The sequence below is a fragment of the Anopheles maculipalpis genome, chromosome 2RL (genome assembly GCF_943734695.1).
Source record: "Anopheles maculipalpis chromosome 2RL, idAnoMacuDA_375_x, whole genome shotgun sequence".
Lineage (NCBI taxonomy): Eukaryota > Metazoa > Arthropoda > Insecta > Diptera > Culicidae > Anopheles > Anopheles maculipalpis.
In genome coordinates, this window is record NC_064871.1 from 77,934,337 (window position 1) to 77,955,113 (window position 20,777).

Below are 20,777 nucleotides of genomic sequence, written 5' to 3' on the forward strand. Positions count from 1 at the left end.
TAAAAAACCTCGGGACACAACATTATTTCCGCACTCGGCAACAACCTCGGGATAACCTGTGTTGCTCACGACGATTATTATCATTAGCGTTCGGTTTTTGGATATCTATTTCGGAATAAAGAGACGCATAACAAGGAAGCAAATTGTTTTTGAAGGTGTTTTGTTTTGCGAAGGAAAATGGAAAAATCATGTAAAACATAAATTTTAAAGGAAATTTAACCGACTCTTCAAAAAAGCAGATCAACCGCCTGCTTCGACTGTGCGTGCCAGCATTGCTGTCAGTTGACTGTCAGCGTAAAAACGTCAACATGTTTGTTTATATTGTGAAAAAGCATTCGTTGATGCGTTTTTTATTTCGGTGAACGTCCGTGCGTGGTTTAATACAAGTTGCACTAATTCTAGCGAGCATTTAATCATAACTCCGAAATGTCCAAGCGCAAGGCAGAATACGTCGTGGAGGAAGACAATTATCTGGACGATTTGGTGCGCGATAAACAGAACAATCAACCCTCCACCAGTAAACATACGCTTGATTCCGACGAGGAGGACGACAGCGGTGACGATGCTCCGTGAGTACTATTCGTTTAGCGTTTGAGAATGGCAAATTTTTTGTATTGTAAAAATCGATTTCGTTTTTCTTCACTTCACACGATACCACAGATACAATGTGCTGGATGATAATGAAATCGTTGGCGAGGAAGACGGTGCAGCACGGATCGACGGGGAAACAAAATTTACTCCATTCAACATGAAGGAAGAGATGGAGGAAGGACACTTCGATGCGGACGGACACTATCTTTGGAAAAAAACAGCCGAGGTGAAGGATCACTGGCTGGACAACATCGATTGGGTGAAGCTGAAGAACGATCCCAACTATAAGGAGCGTCCCGATAAGGGGGAAGACCGTGGTCTGGCCGATTCCGATTCGGATGAGGAAGAAGCAGAGGCTAGTGTAAAGTTTGACGATATCGGTACTTACCAGCAGATGCTTGATCTGATGGAACCCAAAGAAACGGTCAAGCGGGCACTGCAACGGTTGGGTAAAGGTAGCGCAAAGCTGACGACTGCACAACGCTGGAAGCTGAAAAAAGCGGGAAAATCACCGGATGAGGCAAGCGCAAAGATAACGAAGCTAACGGAGCTATCGAACGATATACTTACCAACAACGGTAACATGGACGTGTACGAAGAAACGTTCGAAATGATCCAGAAGAAGGTTTCCGATGCGGAGAAGAAAAAGGCGGCCACCGCTGATCCCGGCGACGAGCTCGATATGTATGCGGATGATTTCGATAGTCGCGAAAAGAACAAACTCGGTAGTGCTGATGGTGGTAAGGATACAGATGGGGACAAAACTTCCACTTCCTCCGGGAAGGAAGGAGACAGTAAGGAAAATACCAAGGACGATACGGAACAGAAAAGCGGACAGGCCAAAACGCTGATGTGGGAGTATAAGGAACAGCAGGACGGGGAAACGGTACACGGCCCTTACACGACGGAACAGATGCAAAAATTTGCAGACGAGGGACGGTTCAGTAGTGGTGCGTTTGTGCGGAAGGTCGATAGTGACGATGCACGGTTCTATTCGGCGGCAAGGATCGATTTTGACCTGTACCTGTAATGTTAGCGGTTAGGAGAATCATAAAGTCACACAAAGTACAGCATGCAGCATTTTAAGGTCTTCTAAGAAAATAATAAAGTAAACATTTCCACACCCATTTTGCCATCCTTACATCTCTTGGTGCGTTGGATTGTTGTTTGATAAGAAAAAAGACTCATCACATTGAGTCAAGAGATCATCGGAGGGACCTCGATTATCACCCGGAAGAAGCCTAACCGAGACTTCTAACACGCTCAAGGTACAATGGGTAAAACCCTGTTCGAAAACCTTCTCTTCTAGGAGCAATCTTTACGTAAAGATAAAATACAGGGAAGGAATCGCGCATCTGCTTCATCAGGCGGCAAATTTACAATTTCAACGACAATATGTTTGTCATGATTTGAAGTCCACTTTACAGAGTTGTTTGGTCTGAATACCTCATCAAACTCTTATCTAAAATTGTAAATTGTGACGCATTCCTCAACTAGCGGCCGAACAACCGAGTCACAGTCGTCACAGTCGTACTTGGGTATCTGGTTGGACAAAGGTTGAAGCCTTGAGGACCCCCGGTTTGCTAAGATGGATTATTGTGCCCATCTTCTCGAATTCGCTATGTTTGAAGATGATTTATTGCTCACTGGTTAGATCAATCCAGTAATACTGTTCGGTTGTCTGCGGTTGTCAACGCATTTGCCATTTTGGTGAACCATCTGCAATTCTACCTAGATACGAGACCAGGAGTCAACTACTTGATCTGCAGTCACTGGAGGACCGCCGGTCCCACGCTCGGTCCTCTTTCTTTCTCGGTCATACCGATGTTTCCACATTACTTTCATCCCTCACGGTATGATTCATAACCGACCCCCTCTATTGATACCTACTTGTCGTACATCTCCAGGTTGCAAAGACCCGTTAGTGTGTGCCATTTGGTACTTTTATCTGAAACAAATGAAAATAACTTCAATCTCAGAAAGGTACAAATCCCTGAGCATCTGACGATCATCCTTATTATATCCTGAGCAGGCTCCTAACACCAATTAATTGCTCTGAATCATGCCTTGCGTTGCTCCAACAAGTAACTTTATTTATAAAAAAAAAAATCGTTTATCAAAAACTTATCGCTTAATACTCGCTATTTCCCATTGGTGATGTGTTCTACATTAACGTAAGATACTGGCTGCCCGCAAAACACATACCTAGATCGATGGGTTTCGGTTTATCCCGCAATGTACGCGTACACTCTCGCATTAAATCACCCTTGGACTGGCTGGTTCGATTTAACTGGGTCCTGTTTTTCCTATTTATCGTTCCTCCTCTATGCTGTTTTCCCCGATTAGAGAGCTTACGACCCTTTTCAGCGTTAAACTAATGGAAACGGAAACAAAACAAAAAACAATACAAAACAAACATGCACACACACAAAGATATTACTGAACCGTTTGCTGGACTTTCCCTTAGTGCTTAGATGATAGTAGCATTTACCTTTTTGGAGAGCGCTTTCAGTCTCGGATGGATTCGAGTTTGATAAAAGGCAAGAAAAATGAAACACAGTACATGCCCTCACACATTCGAATCCTTCGCTCCGGTTTTGCGTCTTTTGATCGTTTACGATTGAGCATTTTTTTTCGCCCCGGTTTGGTTGAGTGACGGCTTAGGCTTATTAAGTTTCAACTACGTTCCGTATATATAGTCGTCATGTATGTGTGTGTGCTACTAATACTAACATTATCAATCATACGTTCGTTCAAAATCTCGTTATATTACTGTGAAATTATTCTTCCTGCGTACGGATCGGTGCTTCGCAGTGAAGAAGCGCAATTCGACAGTAAGATAGCAATTGCCTGCTCTTGAATTGCTTATGGTTTATTAGCTAATCGGTTAGTGCGTAAAACAAATTAAATTAATAATCAGAACATAAATTAGAGAGCACTCAGCTCAACACCTCCGGAGCTACGAGATACAAAGAGAAAAGCGAGGGATACCTATTTGACGCCCAAAGTTGGACGTACCAAGTACTATTGTGAAAAGAAGTTTATAAGCAGAAAAATAAAATGTTTAGAAGATATAGAATAAAGTACAAGAACAAGAGACACGTTAAAACGTAATGCTAGAGATTCAGAACGAACTGGAATGAAAATAATCCCTCCACTCTTTGTCTCCCTCAAGGAGATTTCACACTGTGCGCTTGATGTCTAATGCTAACGCGGCTCTTGCTTCCGTTCGACTGGGCAAACTTATACTGCTTAAGTAGGAGGTTGTTGCATGATGCTTGCAGGAACCATCCGAAGAAATTAACCACCGCCAACCTACAGCTTCCTGCACAGACGCTGCAACGAACGGCGACTCTGCCGACTGCATGCCACATTCGGTCGACCACGCTCCTCCTCTTTGGTAGGCGAGTTAGTGGCCAGATCGGCACAGACCGTGTTCGGGTGATACTCGCACAGACACTTGATGCAAAACTTGAACCCACAGCCCTGGCCGCTACAGATCGCATAATCGCACTTGGAATCACGCACACCGAGCTGATCCACGGTGGCGTCTGACCCGTTAGCCAGCGATGATGAACAGTCAAAGCTTTTCATCACTGCACTACGCAGCTTCATACGTTGCTGAGCAGCAAACGGTAGGTTGGACGTTGGTGTTTCGCTTGCAGTGCTGTCGTTGAACAGATTCTTCCGTACGCGGTCTGGAGATAGTTGAGGATATTCGTTGTTATTGCGAACGCCAGTGCATGATCGCACTGTATCTATTGTAGAGGAATGAGTATTTTGGTCTTTGCTAAGATAGGACGTAGTGTCTGGATCAGGTAACGTGTAGGACTTTTCCAACCGTGCTCCCACAGCACTGGAACGAGCCGATGGGCGAGATTTGTTGGCGGCAGATTTCGATGCCTTTGAAAATATGATTCGGCTTGGTTGCTCGCAGCGGGGACAGGGCCGTAATTGTTCCGACTGTTTTAGATGGGTTGCAATCTACAAAACAAGAAATGGAACATTATAAAGCTTCGGTTTTATAATTATACTTATCAAATAGAATAGTGAACTACGAATAAAAATAAAGAAACGAATCTGATTCTGGGATTCAGTTAGCGAAAAGTATGCGGCACTCTTGTCCCAAATATTGATGGTGCTTTTGTCCCAAAAGTTATTTTGTTTTTAAATTTGGATTTGTTTGTGTGATTTTGAATTTTTTTTTATCTGCCTACTGAATAAAAGTTTTAAATGTTTTGCTCAAATTTAAATGCTTTTAAATTATTTCAAATTTTCTCAACATTGTTGCTATTGTTGTTGTTGAAGGAAATTTTTTTGCACTATTATTCTTGTATTTCTCTTGAATAGTAAACTGTACAAAAATGTTTTTTTTTTGTATCTTAAACACTACTCCAAAATCATTTTAAATAATTAATTTCACTCTTCCTTTACTCAATGAAAACCCCTGTAATATCCTTTTTTTTGTATTTGAACGACAGTTGTCATTCGCTGTGTTCAGATGCCATGTTAACGGTCGATCGTAATGTATTTGCAAAACAATTCGAAAGAAACAGCCCGTGAAAAGTCTAGAAAAACTTTTAAAAAGTAATACTAAATGCATTTCAACGCAGTAAAGCAAAACATTTGCGTGCATGCACGAATTGTTTTTTGGTATTCCACGAACTGAACCTAGCTACTATAAACGCATAGCTCTTCCGTCATTTTGAACGGCATTATCGTTTTCGTAGCAAACCGAGCGCGTCGTCGTCGCTGTGTTGCGTTTTGTCCCAGTTGTGTGCTGTTTCATTAACACTTTCCTGTGTAAATGTTTTCTTTACAAGCGGTGAATAGTTTTTAACTACTTCCAACGACAAAAAAAAAACTACAAATCCGTGTCGAAATGGCGCGTGCAGATATGTACCTGGCGCTCTGTTTGCTGGATGCGATCGAGGATGCAAACATTGAAGCTTTGCAGCTCCTGCTCGATAAACACCGTGCCAATCCGAACACGATCGTGCTGGAGAAAGATGTCGCACCGATGCATCTGGTGATTGGAGCAGAAGATGAACCGTTCGCATTGAAAGCTACCTCGTTGATGCTCCAGCGTGGCGGTAATGCTAATCTGTCTACGGTGGAACAGATGCTAACGCCGCTACATGTGGCCGCCAATCTGGGCCGTGTGGCCATTGTACGGTTGCTGCTGAAAGCTGGAGGTAATGTGGAGCTACAGGACGAGGAGGGCCGTACACCGATCCAGCACGCCATCGATGGGGATCACTTTGAGGTGGTACAAGTGATACAGAACCATGTGTTTGAGCAAAAGATCGAACGGAAACGCAAGCAACTGTTGCTTGAGCAGCAAGAACAACAAACCATCCAATCGCCTAACATGCTGTACAAAAAGTGCGTCACTGGGTTTCTTCCGATGACAACTTCCACAAGGCTTCATGCAACGACCGCACTGAATGCGCTACAAGTGCTGGAAGAGCGTAAGCTTACGCCGAACAAAATTCACTACAATTTCGATGCCACCAGTCCTTATTATGTGAACATCACGCACCGCAGGAAGAAGGAACGCTTCAAGACACTCTTTTCAGAGGAACCCCACTCGAATGTGGAAAACATATCGCCGGAAAAGATTAGCGATGAGCGAGAGTACAGCGAATCATACACCGCACAACAAAAGCGGCAAGAAGATATCGTCCCCAACAGAACGAATCTGTTCGAGCTAACGGAACGTAATTTGAAAAACTTTACACGCGACAGTGAGCCAACGGGCAGAAGAACGTCCTTCATTGAATGTTGGCGTGAGAAAATCTCGGAAATGCGAGAGAGAAGCCAAGTTAGTCGACGGTTGGACGATATCGATAGGATACTGAACAGTTTCTCGGAGAATTTGGCCGTCAGATCGTTCATGGATGAGGTGGAAGACACGTTCGTAACGGCGGCGGACGAAGAACAGGCAGCGACCACGTGCGCTGAAACGGTCGTTACGGAAAAGCTGCAGGAAATCGCAGAACAAGCAACCGAGCAAGGTAGTGAGTCCGAAGACGAGCAAGAACCTTCACCGGAACCGGAGCAAAAAGACCAAAGAAACGAAGCAAGGGAAGAAACGGTTATTATACAGATAAGTGAGGAATACATCCACACAGACGATGAGGCCGGTGTGGTATTTCGGGAGCAAAAAATGACCACTGCTCCATCGATTCCAACGATTCAGGTGACCTCCGAAAGCGGTGGTGAGCCAATCGTTTACGTGAATAGACGACAACTGAAAGGTCCTCCTTCATCAGCGGCGGACAAAAATGCTTCCCTTACAAGCCTTTCTACGGTGCTCACGTTGCCTCCGCTCGATTACGACACGGATGCGCTACGAGCAGAGCTAACTACGTTCGGTGAACCACCGGGACCAATTACGAAAAGCACCAAAAAATTGTACTTAAGAAAGCTTATTAAATTCCGACGCCATCCGGAACGGCGGTTGGCGAACGCGATTGATACGAAAGCAAACGCTCAGCAGCCAAGTGAGTATTGTGTATTTTCTTAACCTTTATTTCAATGACCATCTACCACCCACCCCGGGTATGCATTTTTATCTTTTAATAACATTTAGTATAATGATGCTTACAGCTTGAAACTTTTGAAATGCTTTGAAAAAACAGCCTTTTCATTATACAGCAAAAATCAAGATTTGTGTATTGCTTTGAAATTTTCATACAAATATGACGGGCAGGTCAAAAGTTATTAGCTTTCTTATCCGGGAAAAGGTAAACTCCAATGCAAAATGTGTAACCAACCCAGAGACAGGTGGTCCTAGAATTAAGGGTGTATTTTTGGTCATTAAAACGAAGGTTAAATATCCCCTTTTTTGAACGGAAAAAGACTAACATTTCCTTCCAATTTTTGATAGATTATTCCGTCGAGTTGATGGCAACGATACGAAAGCAGGACCTATTCGAGAGGATCATCGAGCATCAGTGTTTGGAGCAGGAAATGGGCTCAGAATTTCAAACCAGCACAGCAAAAGCGGTCCGCAACTTTCGCGAGGGACATCTGAAGAAGAGCTTTATCTATCTGCTGCTCGATCCGCGCATTAGCGACAATCTCCCAGCCCAGCAGAACCATCTCGAGCCGCACGAGCTGTGGCGTCGGTTTTTAAAGTCCGTATTTTACGTCGGTAAGGGTAAAAGTAGTCGACCCTACTGCCATCTGTACGATGCGATGAAACTTTACCACCAAAAGGAATGCTTGGTGGAAAGGAATCGCGCCGACCAACTTCTTCCCGATGGCAGCTTAACGGTAGAAGAGGAAGAAATTGTATTTCAATGTCGCGAGGAAAGTGTCGCAGTTGGATCTAGTTTGCGGCGATTTTGTCAGGCTGGAAAAATTCTCAATCGCAAACAGCTGTCGGTGGACAGTGAGAAGCTAAATCGTATCATCGATATTTGGTGCGCTGGGAAGGGGGTCGTGTGTTTGCACGTTTTCCACAACATTATGCCAGCGGAAGCGTACACGCGCGAGGCAGCCATTATCGATGCGTTTGGGGTGCAAAATTTGACCAATCTGAAGCGTGGCGATTACTACGCCAAATGTTTGTCCTGGCCGATGAAAAAGCGCAAACAGCTTGGAATATTGTTGCTGTACAAGGCGATGCTTATGCATCTGGCCGAAGGCGAAACGCAACTACTGCCCAGTGATCTAATTTGAGTGGTGTGTGTGTACAGTTTGTGATATAGGAAACCATTTACACAATGGCCAATTTACTTGTCCCACCCTTGTTCCTTTTTTTTAAATAAAGAAATCTGTTTTTTTTCGAATAGTGCGTTATGTGCGTTCCGTTTAACGTACGTTCAATGTTAAACGGAAAAGAATATTTGTTTGGTAGAAAACAGTCGAAAAAAAAATCAGTGTCCGAAAAAGACAACAACCATAAACACAAAATGCGCGCCAATGTGCACAAAAGATCGGTCCGATTCTTTCCCAAAGCTTCTTCTTTCACCTGCGTACGCACAACACAGCGCGGCAAACGCACCTCCACACCGGGTGCTCCGTACCAAAACAAATAAATCTACCCAAGCGAAACGGAGAAAGATTGCGCCCAAAAAATAAGAAATACTTGACGAACGCTAGATTGCGTACAGTAACCAATCGGAGAAGTTATTATTCTATCACATACCCGACACATCAACACATCCACATCCCGGCGGGGAGGGCGGGTGACCATTCCAGGTGATTTTGATTCTATATCGTCTCAAACCGTGCCCACAACGAGAACAAAACCACAGCGAAGGAAGAGGATGATGGGCAACCTCCCCCCGGGGTGGTAGGCGTATTTGGCGCGCTCGCTATGTACATAAAATGCCAAATGGGAAAGCAATGTGAGACGTACGCACAGGACACATAAGCTACCATGCCCTCGCGGGTAAGTGTTTTTTATGGCACGCGTGATTGTAAATCTGGCGTTGGGTTGGGTGAAGCAAAAGAACAAAAATGAAATGCCGGCATCAACACATGATTCTGGCGCGCAAAATTTGACCAAGCGGTCAGGGTGGTGTGTCGAAAAGAAAACAATTGAGTGGAAAGAGCGCAATTTACCTTTTTTGAAACGATGATTGTTAATTCATCGCTAATTGGCAAATATTGTATAATTATTTTGAGTATCAAGCTCGAATTGCTGCTGTGAGTATTTAGATTAAAGTGTTCTAAGTGAGCCTCATAAAGGACATTCAAATTGGGTTAGCTAAGAAATAGGGGGATCAGATTACTAGTAACAGTTCCAATTCTGTGGTGTTCTATTTTGCAGTCAGAACAATACAGAGTTTTCGCATCGATAAGTAATAAAATTTTAATAAATAAAGACAAGGGATATCTAAATACAGTGGGATGTCTGATGCAAGAGGTATGATGTGTAATACAGCAGCAAATATACTTTAAATAAAGGGTATACCAACAAGTTTAAACCAAGAAATAAAAACCTTGAAGTAGCAATTTTAAGCTTTTAAAAAGTTGGAACATTACACCCACTATCTAAACTATTTTTTAGCTATTCTAATATTTATTTCTTTATTTTTAAGAGTTCTGTACATGTTCTTTTTGTCGAGGACTCCGGGATAAGCCCCGTCATAGATCATAAGGCTTTAGTGTTTATTTCAACAGACTCTGCTGCATTTTAAGATCAACTAACACTGTTAGTTGTAGTTAGAATGGTGTCCCTAAGAAGAAAATTTCGTGTTTTCCAGAGGGAAGAATTTGTTGTTAAAAAACTTAAAATGATTGTAAAATTTTGCGAATGAATTCTTCAGCTCGATTCGGGAACAGATTAAAGACGTGATACAAAAGATAACAGGCAATTGGTTTGATCCATTGGACGCAGAATCGTCCCGTGGAAAATCGTGAAATTCAGACCATTTTTTTCTTTTTTTTTTTGTATCATCAATGAGTGGGTTAATTTCTTGGTGCGACACTGTCAATCTTTACCTTTTACCCTAGAGGATTTTTAACCATTGAGGGTTTTTCGGGGTTCGAATCGGATTATCCTGATGTGTTCATCATCATTTGACAAATCCAGGAGGTGGTTAAACCAAAATATAACGTTTTTAACAGATGTCTTAGATAACAAAAATAGATATTTAATATGCGCGTCTAGAAAACACGGCAAGGATCATGGACGGATGCCGGTAAATCGTTTCAAATGATTGCAACAGTTGGATAAAGTGTGAATAAATTTGGGAGCTAAAATCGAAAAGGAATTTTCAATGTTTAATTGATGTTAATTTCAATAAAAAGTAAATGGCTTTTAAAAGCCGTAATAATAGGCAAATATTTCATAAAAGATTATCTACCATTATCAAACGAAACATCATTTTGATTATTATGAAAAACGTCTAGAGAATGAATGGCTTTTTTAATGCCTTAGCTCTGCAAAATCTGTTCTGTAATTTGTACAATTGTTCACATGGTCAGTCAAAGAATTACATTCTGCTCTTAACTTAACCATCGATCGATCAGGGAGGTTAAAATCTCAACTGAAATTGTACACGACAAGACACAGTTCTGCTAAGAATGTATCTATCGACCAACGGTAAAGCTTTTGTGGAATATAATACGATAAGAAAATAGCTCAAAACTTACCTTCTGATTGGCGATAAACTTTTTCATCGATGGACTAATAACTGGCGATTGCGTCACGTTGGCACTACTCGATCCTCCGCCAGACACAACCGACGAACGGCGATGGCTCAACTGCGTTCCGGATACATTCCCAAACGACAGATTGCCGACGCTGCTGAGATGACTTTTGTCTAGATAGTTACACACCTTAAACGGTTTCCGTTTCGGTACGCTGGCATCGATCGTTGATGCCGGGACTGCTCCCTCCAGCACACCATTATCCTCAGGGTACGTTCCATTCAGTTCGGAACTTAGTTTCGAGCTACATGCTCCATGCGTTGTTAGCTCTGAGTCATGTACCGAATGGCGGAGGCTGTTGCTAACAAGCATGTTCTCCTTATGCTGCTCCTGTTGCTTAAGGTAGCGCTGTAGCCGTGCCCAACACTTTTTGTGGTTTTGTATGATGGTGCGCCATCCCGGGGACACACGCACCACCTGCACCAGATCCGTATCGGCTAGATATTCCAGCAATACTCCCAGCGCGTCCCGATCGTACTTGTTCAGCTGGTGCAGAATGTTCACGTACTCGAACCCACAGTAACTGTACCGTTTCGAACCCTTCTGGCTTTGGTTCGGCTGTGCAACGTGCGAACGGCGCACCTTGGGCGAAACGGATGCACGAACGCTCGGGCGCGAAAGGGAACGCACGCTCCGTGCTGGACTGGGAGTGCACGAAACCGATGAGCTGGTTCCGTTCGTACCGAGACGCCTAAGCTTTCGGCCAGACTTCGAGACGTACGGTGGAGTTTTCGGTAGCCGGGGTTTTTCGGCAATAATGTGCGCCTTGATGGGGGACTCTTCTGAGATGGAATTCAGCGTAGGAGCGTACGAGTAATTCGGCACATGGCGAGCAACATAATCATCCCTAGCAAAGGATACATCTTGGCCGGACGTTTGCAACAGTTCCGGATCGATCAGGTTCGCTTTGGACGGAGTGAGACTGAAGTCGTCTGGCGACAGGACGTTCGTGACCGTTTGTTCGAGCTGCTTGGATGGATCATCCAGCATCGGTGCATCGATTAGGGCAGCAAAGCCTACCGGCAATGTTTCCGCTACTGCTGATGCCGAAGTTTCCGTTGCCGAGTTCAGCCCAATTTCTGCCAACACACGGTGCTCTCGCTTCTTATCCGGCGTACGTTCCACGGGGCGGAATGGTCTCGAGCGGAGCAGTGGCCGTGCGGCGGATTGAATTTTGCTCGGACTGAAGCTCTGAAACTTCCGGAGCGTCTTCCTGCCGGTGGGCTGATTTTCGATCGTATCCAGCTGTAGAAACGATGGCTGCGAGCTGGCCGTTTTCGGTGTGCTGGAGCGCATCAGATCCTCAATGCCACGGTCATACTGCTTGCGGCGCTTTACGTTTGGGATAGGTGATATTTCTTCCAGCCGGCGACAGTCCACATCGATCGAATCGTTCAGATCGCGCGATTGATTTTCATCCCCCAGCACGACATCCCCGTCGGAGTAAAGTTTCTCCCGGAAGGAGGAAAGTTTGCGCTTCAACGGATGCGTTCCACCATTTTTGGTTTTGTGTGGCGTCAGCTGAGTCGGGATGTTGGCGGATCGATTTCCGGTTCGAAGTGGTGTTTCCTGCGACGAAGCGGACAATGATCGACACAATCGGGGCAAACGTTCCGGTGTGGAAGGTGGAAGGAATGATGAGGAACAACCGTCACCGCTGGATCTATCGTAATCGCACGCGAACGGACGACGAGCGCGATACGGTCGATCATCAGTTTTCGGAGTGTTCAGATGAAAGTTCGAAAACATCTCCATACTGGCGGTCGTTCTTGGAGTAAGATTGACCGCACTCAAGCCAGTGCTACTATCGTTCAGGCTGCAATCAGTCTCATTTGCCTCGTTAATGGTAGCCAGCGTCCCGGAAGCTCCATGCCGCGAGGACAGATTAAACGTATTGTTCGGAGTGGTGGCCTGATAGGAACTGTAGCCACTGTCCTGTCCGAACGATCCGCCGTCGTTGGCATGCTGGGGTGGTGGTGTTCCTTCACCGTCAGCATCCTGAAGCCACTTGTTCGCAGGGGGAAAGGATGGCCTTAACGGCGGTTGCTGGTGTTGTATGTCTTCCATCGGACGAAAGGGATGCCCTAAAGGCGCACTTTTCAATACCAGCTCACCCTTCGCTTCTCAGATGCAGCGTAACGTTACCGTTTCTTTTTTTCTTGACAACGCCAGCTGCGATGTTGGTTACGCTTTCCCCTTGCATACGAAACGAACGAATACAATGCACAAGCACACAAACACACGCACACACACACACACGAACGTAAACGAATACAATACACACACGCACGCACGCGGGCGCCAGGGAGCAAGCTAACGTTACTTCACGAACATTATCATTTCCATTGAGACACTTTTCCGTTCGATTTAAACAGTTTTCTTTGGTGCATACACTAGGGGACGATGTTTTACGGACACAGAATTACACTGTTTCAAACATTTTGAATACATTTACATCGGTAGAACGCGCGCGACCGAGCCACTTGCGCAGTTACCAACATCCCGCTTTTACTGTTCTCCGCTTCTGTTTACTTTTATGCGCACTCCACTTCCGGTGGAATTGTTGGTTTTATTCAGCCGAACGATTGAGTTTTCACTGTTTTCCACCGGAAGGCGTTCGTTCCCCGGGAAAAAGGCTTTTGGCGGTAATACCGAGGAAGGTACCGCCTCGATTGTGGACTCCTGCTGTCTCTGCGGAATGGAAAATTAAGCCTGTTTCCTCTTCTTCTTGCTGTTTTGCAAGTGATCGCGACGGTCAACGGTAAAAATGGTTTATATGACATGGTTCAATGTTTGTACAATTATTCCGCGGATATTAGGTTGTTTTAGGCATCGAAAAATGTATAGTTGTGGTTAAATCAGGGCACTTTGTATCAAACATTATTTTTCGACTATTTTATAATTAAATTGATAAAAGAAAAGCCAATTTTTCATGCAGGTTTGTATTGCAGTTTATGCTGCATGGACACCGGCTGACCCAGCTGTCATTCTACACCGCACTCGGTGCAAAATGTAAACAATCAACAAAACAAATCCTCGTAAATGGAAGTGAGCTGCTCGTTTTAATTTTCCCTTTTTTCTGTTTGCAAAACGCTAAAAAAAAACTCTTCCGAAAGGGTGGCAACGCATCGCGCAGGTTATTACATTTTCCTCGCAAAAAACCGAATGGGTGCCTTCCAGTGGCCATGGGAGTATTCGTTTCCACCATTTTTCACGTAAGTCCGTCGCAGTTGAACGATTTGGTTGCAAACTCTCGGTAGTAAAGTGTTTCTTTTTTTTATCCATACCGTCCACCCCCACAGAGTGCAGGTGCACGCCAAAACAAAGGAACAGCAGCTGGCCACCTGGAAGGAGCTGGTGCTAAACTACCAGAAACATGAGCGCCAAGCGCTGTTAAACATTGCCGAAGATACACCACTGTTCGTCAATCAGGAATTGTCCCGCAAGCTATCACCCGAAGCGCGGCTATGGGTAATGGAAGAACTGGCAAAGACGGGCCATGCAGCCACCACGGACAAACGAAAACAGCAATGGGAAGTGTACTGGCACACGTTGGACGAATGGAGCAACATCCTGTACGAGTGGGCTACTGCCAGCGGGACAACGAACACGGTTTGCACCCTATACGAGCTAGTGGCGGGTGATAATACGGTTGGAGAAGAATTTTACGGGTTGGACGAAGGTGTCCTTAGGAAGGCATTGAAGATACTCGAAGCACGGGGCAAATGTGAGCTGATTGCGTTTGACGAAAATGAGGGAGTAAAGTTTTTCTAATCCCAAAAATCAATGTAAAACCGCAGAATGTGATCGTAAATACAATGCAGAGGGAAGAGAGAGAGAGAGAGCGAATGTTTCGGAAGCTTTACCAACACGTTAAATGACCAGATCCAAGAAATCAAATTCCAAATTTTATTAATCTTCATTCTGTTTTTTGTTGGTAGATGTTGTCCGCGGGCGCGCGCGCCTCATATTCCTCTTTCGCTCACGATTTTCCTTCTATAACATCGATAATCCTGATAAGTTGAGCTCGATCGATCTGTTTCCTTTTTCTCTCATTCCGGTTCCGGTCCGGTAACGGGATTCAAAGGTGGTTCGAGTTTTCCTCGAGCCTTTATCCGGTGAATGTTGTTAGCTTTTCCACCTCCGAACAACCGAACCGGCCCATGTTTTCTTACATTTCCTTAGATTAAAGGGGTTGGTACGATACGTGTGTTTAGCTATGTGTTTTGGTTGTTTTGTTGTTGTTCTTTATTCTTTAAATGATTTGCATTTTGCAACACCGATTTCTAGTAAACTGTTTTCGCTTTGTTTTGCATTAAATGTTTTACTTTCTTTTTCTTTTGCATTCTCGAGAAATGTATGTATATGGTGTTATATTGAGATTTTTGTCATTATACCTTACTTATGTTGCGTTTTTATGTTTTTTTTTGCAGTTGTACATGTTTTTCTTTTTTGTTTGACCTCTAATACACACTTCTACAAAGGGAATCTTTTACTGTTTTACTAGTTTTTGGTAGTATCAGAGTGTTGTATTTGAATTTGAATCTATTTTTAGATTTGTATTCGTTTCTTTTTTATTGTTGATGTTGTTGCTGCTTGACTTGAATTGTTCGACGGACCAGACAAAACACAGTAGGAGAATAGAATCTTATCTACGTACCACTACAACTTGTTTGTTTGCGTTTTTGCTATTGTTGTTATCTCCTTCCCTTTTTCTCTTTTTTATACTAGCATCTATTACGGTGTATTAACCAGTTTCTGTTTTATGTTTTTTTTTGTTGTGCTTTCATTGTTTTAGTTGCATGATTGCCTATGAAGTTTTGTTTTTGGTGGCGTGTGAACGATTTTCTCGTTTTTGTTTAGCGTTTTTTTCCGACTCGGGTAAATCGGAACTTTAATGGGGTTTCAATCTGATTCCTTTCCTCTTATTGTGGCTTTCCTTCACCCAGCAAGTCAGGAAAACGAAGTGATACAGAGAAGTAACGCATTCCTAACTTAATCTGGATTCTGTTTGCTTTTCTGCTTTTATAAATTTTGTTGTGATCTTGTGTTCTGTTCACTAATTCCACTAATTCTCGCCTGCAACTTCTTAATAGTTTGTAGTAGAAAAAATAAAATCTGCTTAGCATTTCGTTAATAAATATAGAAATAATAGTATCTTCAATCGACATTATTCATATTCAACAACAACAAAGTGCGTGCTAGGCTAGCATTCGTTTTTCTTATTTCTTCCTGTTTTTTTTTTTAATTTTTAAATAAGTATCTCTGATTTCTATGCAATGTTTTTGCTTTGTTTTTATGTTTGTGTGTCTTTTGTTGTTTTACTTGCTTTTCACTTCCCCCCCAACTTAGCAATTGTTCACCCAATTTAAACCCATTTTATGAGCCTTTAAGGAAAACTCGATTTTTGCACAACATTGCCAAAGCGTTTGAAGTAGTAAGTACGCGTGTATGAGTGTTTTGTGTTGTGTGCTTTTTTTTATTTTAAATATAGAACTTTCTATCGACTTTTCTCTCAAGTTAGACTCGATGCTGATAACAATTATACAACTACTATTCTCGTGTGGGTTACTTTTCCCTTTTTTTTGTTAAACTGTCTGTGATTCTTTACTGAAGGTCTTCGCTTTGCATTTTAGCTCAGGTTTTGTTTCAAGTTTGATTACCGGTTTTTTGCTCTCCTGTTTTGAATAGATTTCAAGTGAGAGAAGTATGAAAATGATTATTGAAAAAATAATAATCGCTCTGGGAGCACATTTTATAAGCAAGAAATAGAGGGAAAAAATGAAAAAAGAACATGAAAAGTGTTTATGAAAAAAAGGAAGAAAAATTCATTCACAAATGATCCCTTTTCCCTCTTATATTAACATCTTCTATGTTCGCATTTGATGTCCTTTCGTCCTTTCTTGTTGTTCTGTTTTTGGCAATATCGGGGGTCGCAATTTACTATTATTTGCATTCGCTACACACACGACTACAGTAATGCAAAATGTCTGGTGCATTCTACTCTGGTAGCAGCTACTAGCACAACATACATAGTTTAATGTATTTTTTTTTTATCTGTCAACCGTCTCTAGCACTGCCATTGGTGTAACTTTGCCAAATGCTTTTTGTTGTACGTTTTTTTTTGTTCTTTCTTTTCTTTTGTAGCTCGTAATTGTGTTCATTTCCCCCGCCAGTTTTACTTCCAAAAAGCGGCCGGTCTAATAGAAAAGCGGCAAGTTCTGTGTCCGTGAGTTGTGGTGGTTTGTTGTAAATGAGTCGCAGAAACCGAGTTACAAAATTCGGCAGTGATTTGGCCACAACATTTAACTAGACGTGCGACAACCGAGCTACAGTGCGACGGAATAATAGCGATGAGTGTTTTGTAGCGAAAAAAAAAAGCAACAAACAAATGCATAAGTAATAAGAGCGCTACTTTAAAAATATGAAAGTAATGTGCAAAACATAGAAGAATGTACAAGTGCACTAACAAAATAGAGAAAACAGTAAAACAAAAGAGTTTTGCACGAAAACAAAAAAACCTAAATAACGCTCTCGTGTGTAACGTTCGGGACGCAACACTAGTGTGATACCTGATCCCTCGATCTCGGCTGTACTACCGGGAGTTTTGCTTTACTAACTGGTGTATGTGTGTGTGTTCTAGAGCACGTGAGCGCGTTTGGGCATATTTCATGTGTATCTCCCGATTGTTGCATTTTCCTGGTGTTCTTTCCTTATTCTTTGCATTCTTCACTACCACCATATGCCCATGATGCGTTTGCCGTCGCGTTCTAAAAACCTACTACTATAATTTGACTTTATCATTTTCACCATTTTCTTACGTTTTGTGTTGTTGTTGTTTGCAGGTCTTTTTTTTGTTTTGTTTGTTTGTTTGCTTCCTAACTGTTGTGTCGCATTTTTCTGTGCATTTTGTAATTTATTTCTTCTTTTGTTTTGTAAGAGCAAATTACTAATACTACCCATCGATTTACGTTTAAGTTTTTGTTTTGACCTTCCAAGCACATCCCAACCCGGAGGTTTGTCCCTTGTTTTCGTTTTCTTCGGTAGCGCTTAACTCTTTCATTTTGATTACCATCTTCCGTTTTAGATTTCGTTTTTTTCTTCTCCATTTTGTTTCTATTCCCATTTCGGACAACGATTTATCTATGTTTTATTGCTTTAAGAGATTTCTTACCGTTTTTTTTTTTGTATATGTTGTTTTGTGTTGCTGTAGTTTCGTTTTTATGTGTTTATGAATGCGTGGGAAAATTGATAGTTTAGACACGGTTGGTGTTGAAAGTGTTTGTCAACGAGTTTTTTTTTTTTTACGTTCTCTATATATTTTAGCACAAATTACAAACGTTGTCTGTGGTTGGAGTTTCCCTTCTCTTCTGCTAATGAAAATGGGCCATTTTCAAAGGTGATTGTGTGAAAGATGATTGTTTAAAAATTGGGACACACCTTTGCCGGGTGTTGGAGAATCTATGATAAGTAGCTTCGATTTAGCTTCTAAATCCATCACTCTCCCTGCGAGTGGGTGTTCAAATGTCGTTTGCATACTAGGGTTAGAGGGTTGTGTTTTATAAAAAGGAGAGCAAGATACAGATAGAGAGAGAGAGAGAGCTTCGAGTTTAAGTGGTTAAGGTTAAGCATGAAGGTTAAATAGTAGCGATTGACCGTATATGGACCGTCGAGGACGAGCTGCTTCTTGTAGTCGATTTACACGTGGGTAAAATGGGACTTTAAAAACTCAAAAACGAGGAACAACGCGACACACGGTCACAAGCTCGAGTGTAATATACTCTCGAAGTTGTGTGAAGTGCTGGAGACGAAAAGGTGCAATGGGGAAATTGACCGCCCGTACGGGACTAGTTCCTTTCCCCCACACTATTTTCACCTTTTTTCCCATTTGCTTGTGTGTTAGTGTTTTGTGTGTTTTATGTGTTTTATTATGTTTTTACTTTTTTCTGCACTTTTGTTGCTTCTTTTTCTTCTTCTTACTTGTTTCTTATCGGAATATATTTGTGGTAAGGGTTTTTTCTTCTTCCTTTTGTTGTTGTTTGCTGTAATGGATAGACTCTAGACACATTAACCTATAATATTAAATAGCACTTCTTCGCCACACTATAATATCGATCTAGACGAGATCGATCGTTACTAGAACTTCCTTTTTTTGCTTTGCTTTGTTTGTTCCGTTACAATCTAATCTACCGAGTTGCTTAGTAATGTATGTTTGTTTGCTTTGTTGGCTTTCCATATTCCTTTTCTGCGCTTTCACCTCCACTTTCCTTACCACCATCAAACCTCAGTTTGCTGTCGGTCCGCTCCGTTGTCTGGTTGTCGGGGTCGCATGTTTCTCTCACTACTTTATGAGAGGGTGTCGCTTTGCTAGTGTTTATAATTTGATTTAAATGTTTGTTTTTCTTTTTATTTCTTATTTTTCTTTTGTTTTCACAGTAAATGAGCTATAACTTTTCCCTCCAGCAATTACGCGCACAGGGCAACGGTGTGTCCTTTCGGGGGGAGGGTTGAGAAGTGAACCAAAATTTTCTTATTTGTTGTTTACTTTTCCCTTTTGTCCAAAATGCTATTTTGTTTTTTTTTTGTTTAATGCACTTTCTTTGACTGCCTTCTTACCTTCTCAACCCCGCTTCAATGAACCACCTATTGCTTGCACGTTTGTGGTGGAATAGTTTGGATTTGTTTGGTAATTTTTGTCCCTCTCTCTGTTTTCTTTTTTCGGTCTTTATGTTTTGTTTTTGTACGCCATTTGTCCGCCTTTCACTATACACGCTTCTTTCTGTTTGTTCTCTTTCTGCGTTTTGCCACTTTCCTTTTTCTCTATCCATCAAGATCGAGAAGCGAACAGAGAAATAGAGAGAGAGAGGGTAAAATTTACTACTACTTCGCTAGTATTAATGTAAACAGTTACAATTATCTAAAAATGGGAGTGTATGTGTGTTTATTTTTCATTCACTTGTTGTGTGTGTTTGTTTTGAGTTTTACTCCCTAACGCACAACTTTATTACTTCCGTTACTAGGAATTTCTTATTACTTATATATTAGATAAAGGTTATTTTCGTCGCGTTTTCTTTACTTTCTCCCTCCACAACCTGCACACCCATCACAAACTGTGTTCTGCATGTTTTTTGTGTGTTGTTTCTGCCAAATCCAAGGAATGTCCTTCATGGTTTGAGATTTCCTCATTCTCGCTCCTTACCTCAACCCTGGCCGGCTGCCTTGCTCACTCACCGCGTTCCGTCGCGCCGAAAATGAACCTATGCAATAAAATTATGTTAATTTCATGAGTGTGTCCTTGCTTTTTCCTACCACCAGCGTGCGATCGTTACAATCGCACAACGGGTTGGAAAGAGATTTTTTTTTTTTGGTTTGTTTAAATTTAGTTTTAGAAGTAATCAATTTCAAAGGTATATTACTTTACTACGGTGTATAGCCTACGGGTCTATAGGACTAAATGTCACGTACGCTAGTGCTTGCTTTTGTAATCGAGCTAACTAAATCTAACTGATTTTGATGGTACGGTTCGTCATTTCGCAAATTCGTTTTTAATGGTACTTTTTCTTGAAAAAAGTTATAGAACGTATAAAAGAAATCATTTTAATATGGAAAAGTCTAATATAAGAATGAAAAATTTAAAAGAAATCATAAAATTGCGGAACAAGATAAGAAACATTAAAAACAACACAAAATAAATACAAATAATCTCAAAAGAAATGCAAAAGAAAGTAAAAAAAAAAGGTAACAAAAGACAACAATTTAATGCAATATTACACAGTTTCGCGCTAAGATAGTGCAGTCACTGTAGCCGCACACGTTTCTCGACTTTAATTTACTACGATTATCCATATTAATCACTTCTAATTGTTCTTTTTTTTTTGCTGCTTTCTTCTGTTTATATTATTTCCTGTTCGTTTTGGTTGCTGTTGCTGCTATTGCCATGTTCGCTTCACCACCGCAAATGTAATAGCAGTAACCCTAAATGTACGATTTCTGTATATATATATATATATATATAT

General features: G+C 42.0%; 6 protein-coding genes across 9 annotated transcripts in view; 3 read left to right on the plus strand and 3 right to left on the minus strand.

The window, feature by feature from the left end:
• LOC126567823 (solute carrier family 12 member 4) overlaps nucleotides 1-20,777 on the minus strand; it is a 486,521-nt gene that overhangs the window by 326,215 nt on the left and 139,529 nt on the right. The gene's annotated exons all lie outside the window — the stretch shown is intronic.
• LOC126568297 (CD2 antigen cytoplasmic tail-binding protein 2 homolog) lies at nucleotides 392-1,623 on the plus strand. The gene is made up of 2 exons (XM_050224752.1): nucleotides 392-569; nucleotides 661-1,623. The coding sequence occupies exons 1-2, from the start codon at nucleotides 427-429 to the stop codon at nucleotides 1,619-1,621; spliced, it is 1,104 nt and encodes a 367-aa protein (XP_050080709.1). The 5' UTR covers nucleotides 392-426; the 3' UTR covers nucleotides 1,622-1,623.
• On the minus strand, nucleotides 3,901-12,839 carry LOC126567870 (uncharacterized). The gene is made up of 2 exons (XM_050224203.1): nucleotides 10,705-12,839; nucleotides 3,901-4,575 (listed from the first exon to the last, which is right to left on the minus strand). Exons 1-2 carry the CDS (start codon nucleotides 12,826-12,828, stop codon nucleotides 3,907-3,909), a joined length of 2,793 nt encoding a protein of 930 aa, XP_050080160.1. The 5' UTR covers nucleotides 12,829-12,839; the 3' UTR covers nucleotides 3,901-3,906.
• On the plus strand, nucleotides 5,468-8,280 carry LOC126568682 (uncharacterized). Its single transcript, XM_050225197.1, has 2 exons — nucleotides 5,468-7,097; nucleotides 7,484-8,280. Exons 1-2 carry the CDS (start codon nucleotides 5,474-5,476, stop codon nucleotides 8,278-8,280), a joined length of 2,421 nt encoding a protein of 806 aa, XP_050081154.1. The 5' UTR covers nucleotides 5,468-5,473.
• LOC126568535 (vacuolar protein-sorting-associated protein 25) lies at nucleotides 13,921-14,538 on the plus strand. Its single transcript, XM_050225029.1, has 2 exons — nucleotides 13,921-13,976; nucleotides 14,064-14,538. Exons 1-2 carry the CDS (start codon nucleotides 13,927-13,929, stop codon nucleotides 14,533-14,535), a joined length of 522 nt encoding a protein of 173 aa, XP_050080986.1. The 5' UTR covers nucleotides 13,921-13,926; the 3' UTR covers nucleotides 14,536-14,538.
• The window catches only part of LOC126568590 (probable prefoldin subunit 6), a 263,741-nt gene continuing 260,334 nt past the window's right edge, over nucleotides 17,371-20,777 (minus strand). Inside the window, exon 4 of the mRNA XM_050225090.1 lies at nucleotides 17,371-17,380. Coding sequence (XP_050081047.1) covers nucleotides 17,377-17,380 — 4 coding nt within the window. The 3' untranslated portion in view covers nucleotides 17,371-17,376. The remainder of the gene's footprint in view (nucleotides 17,381-20,777) is intronic.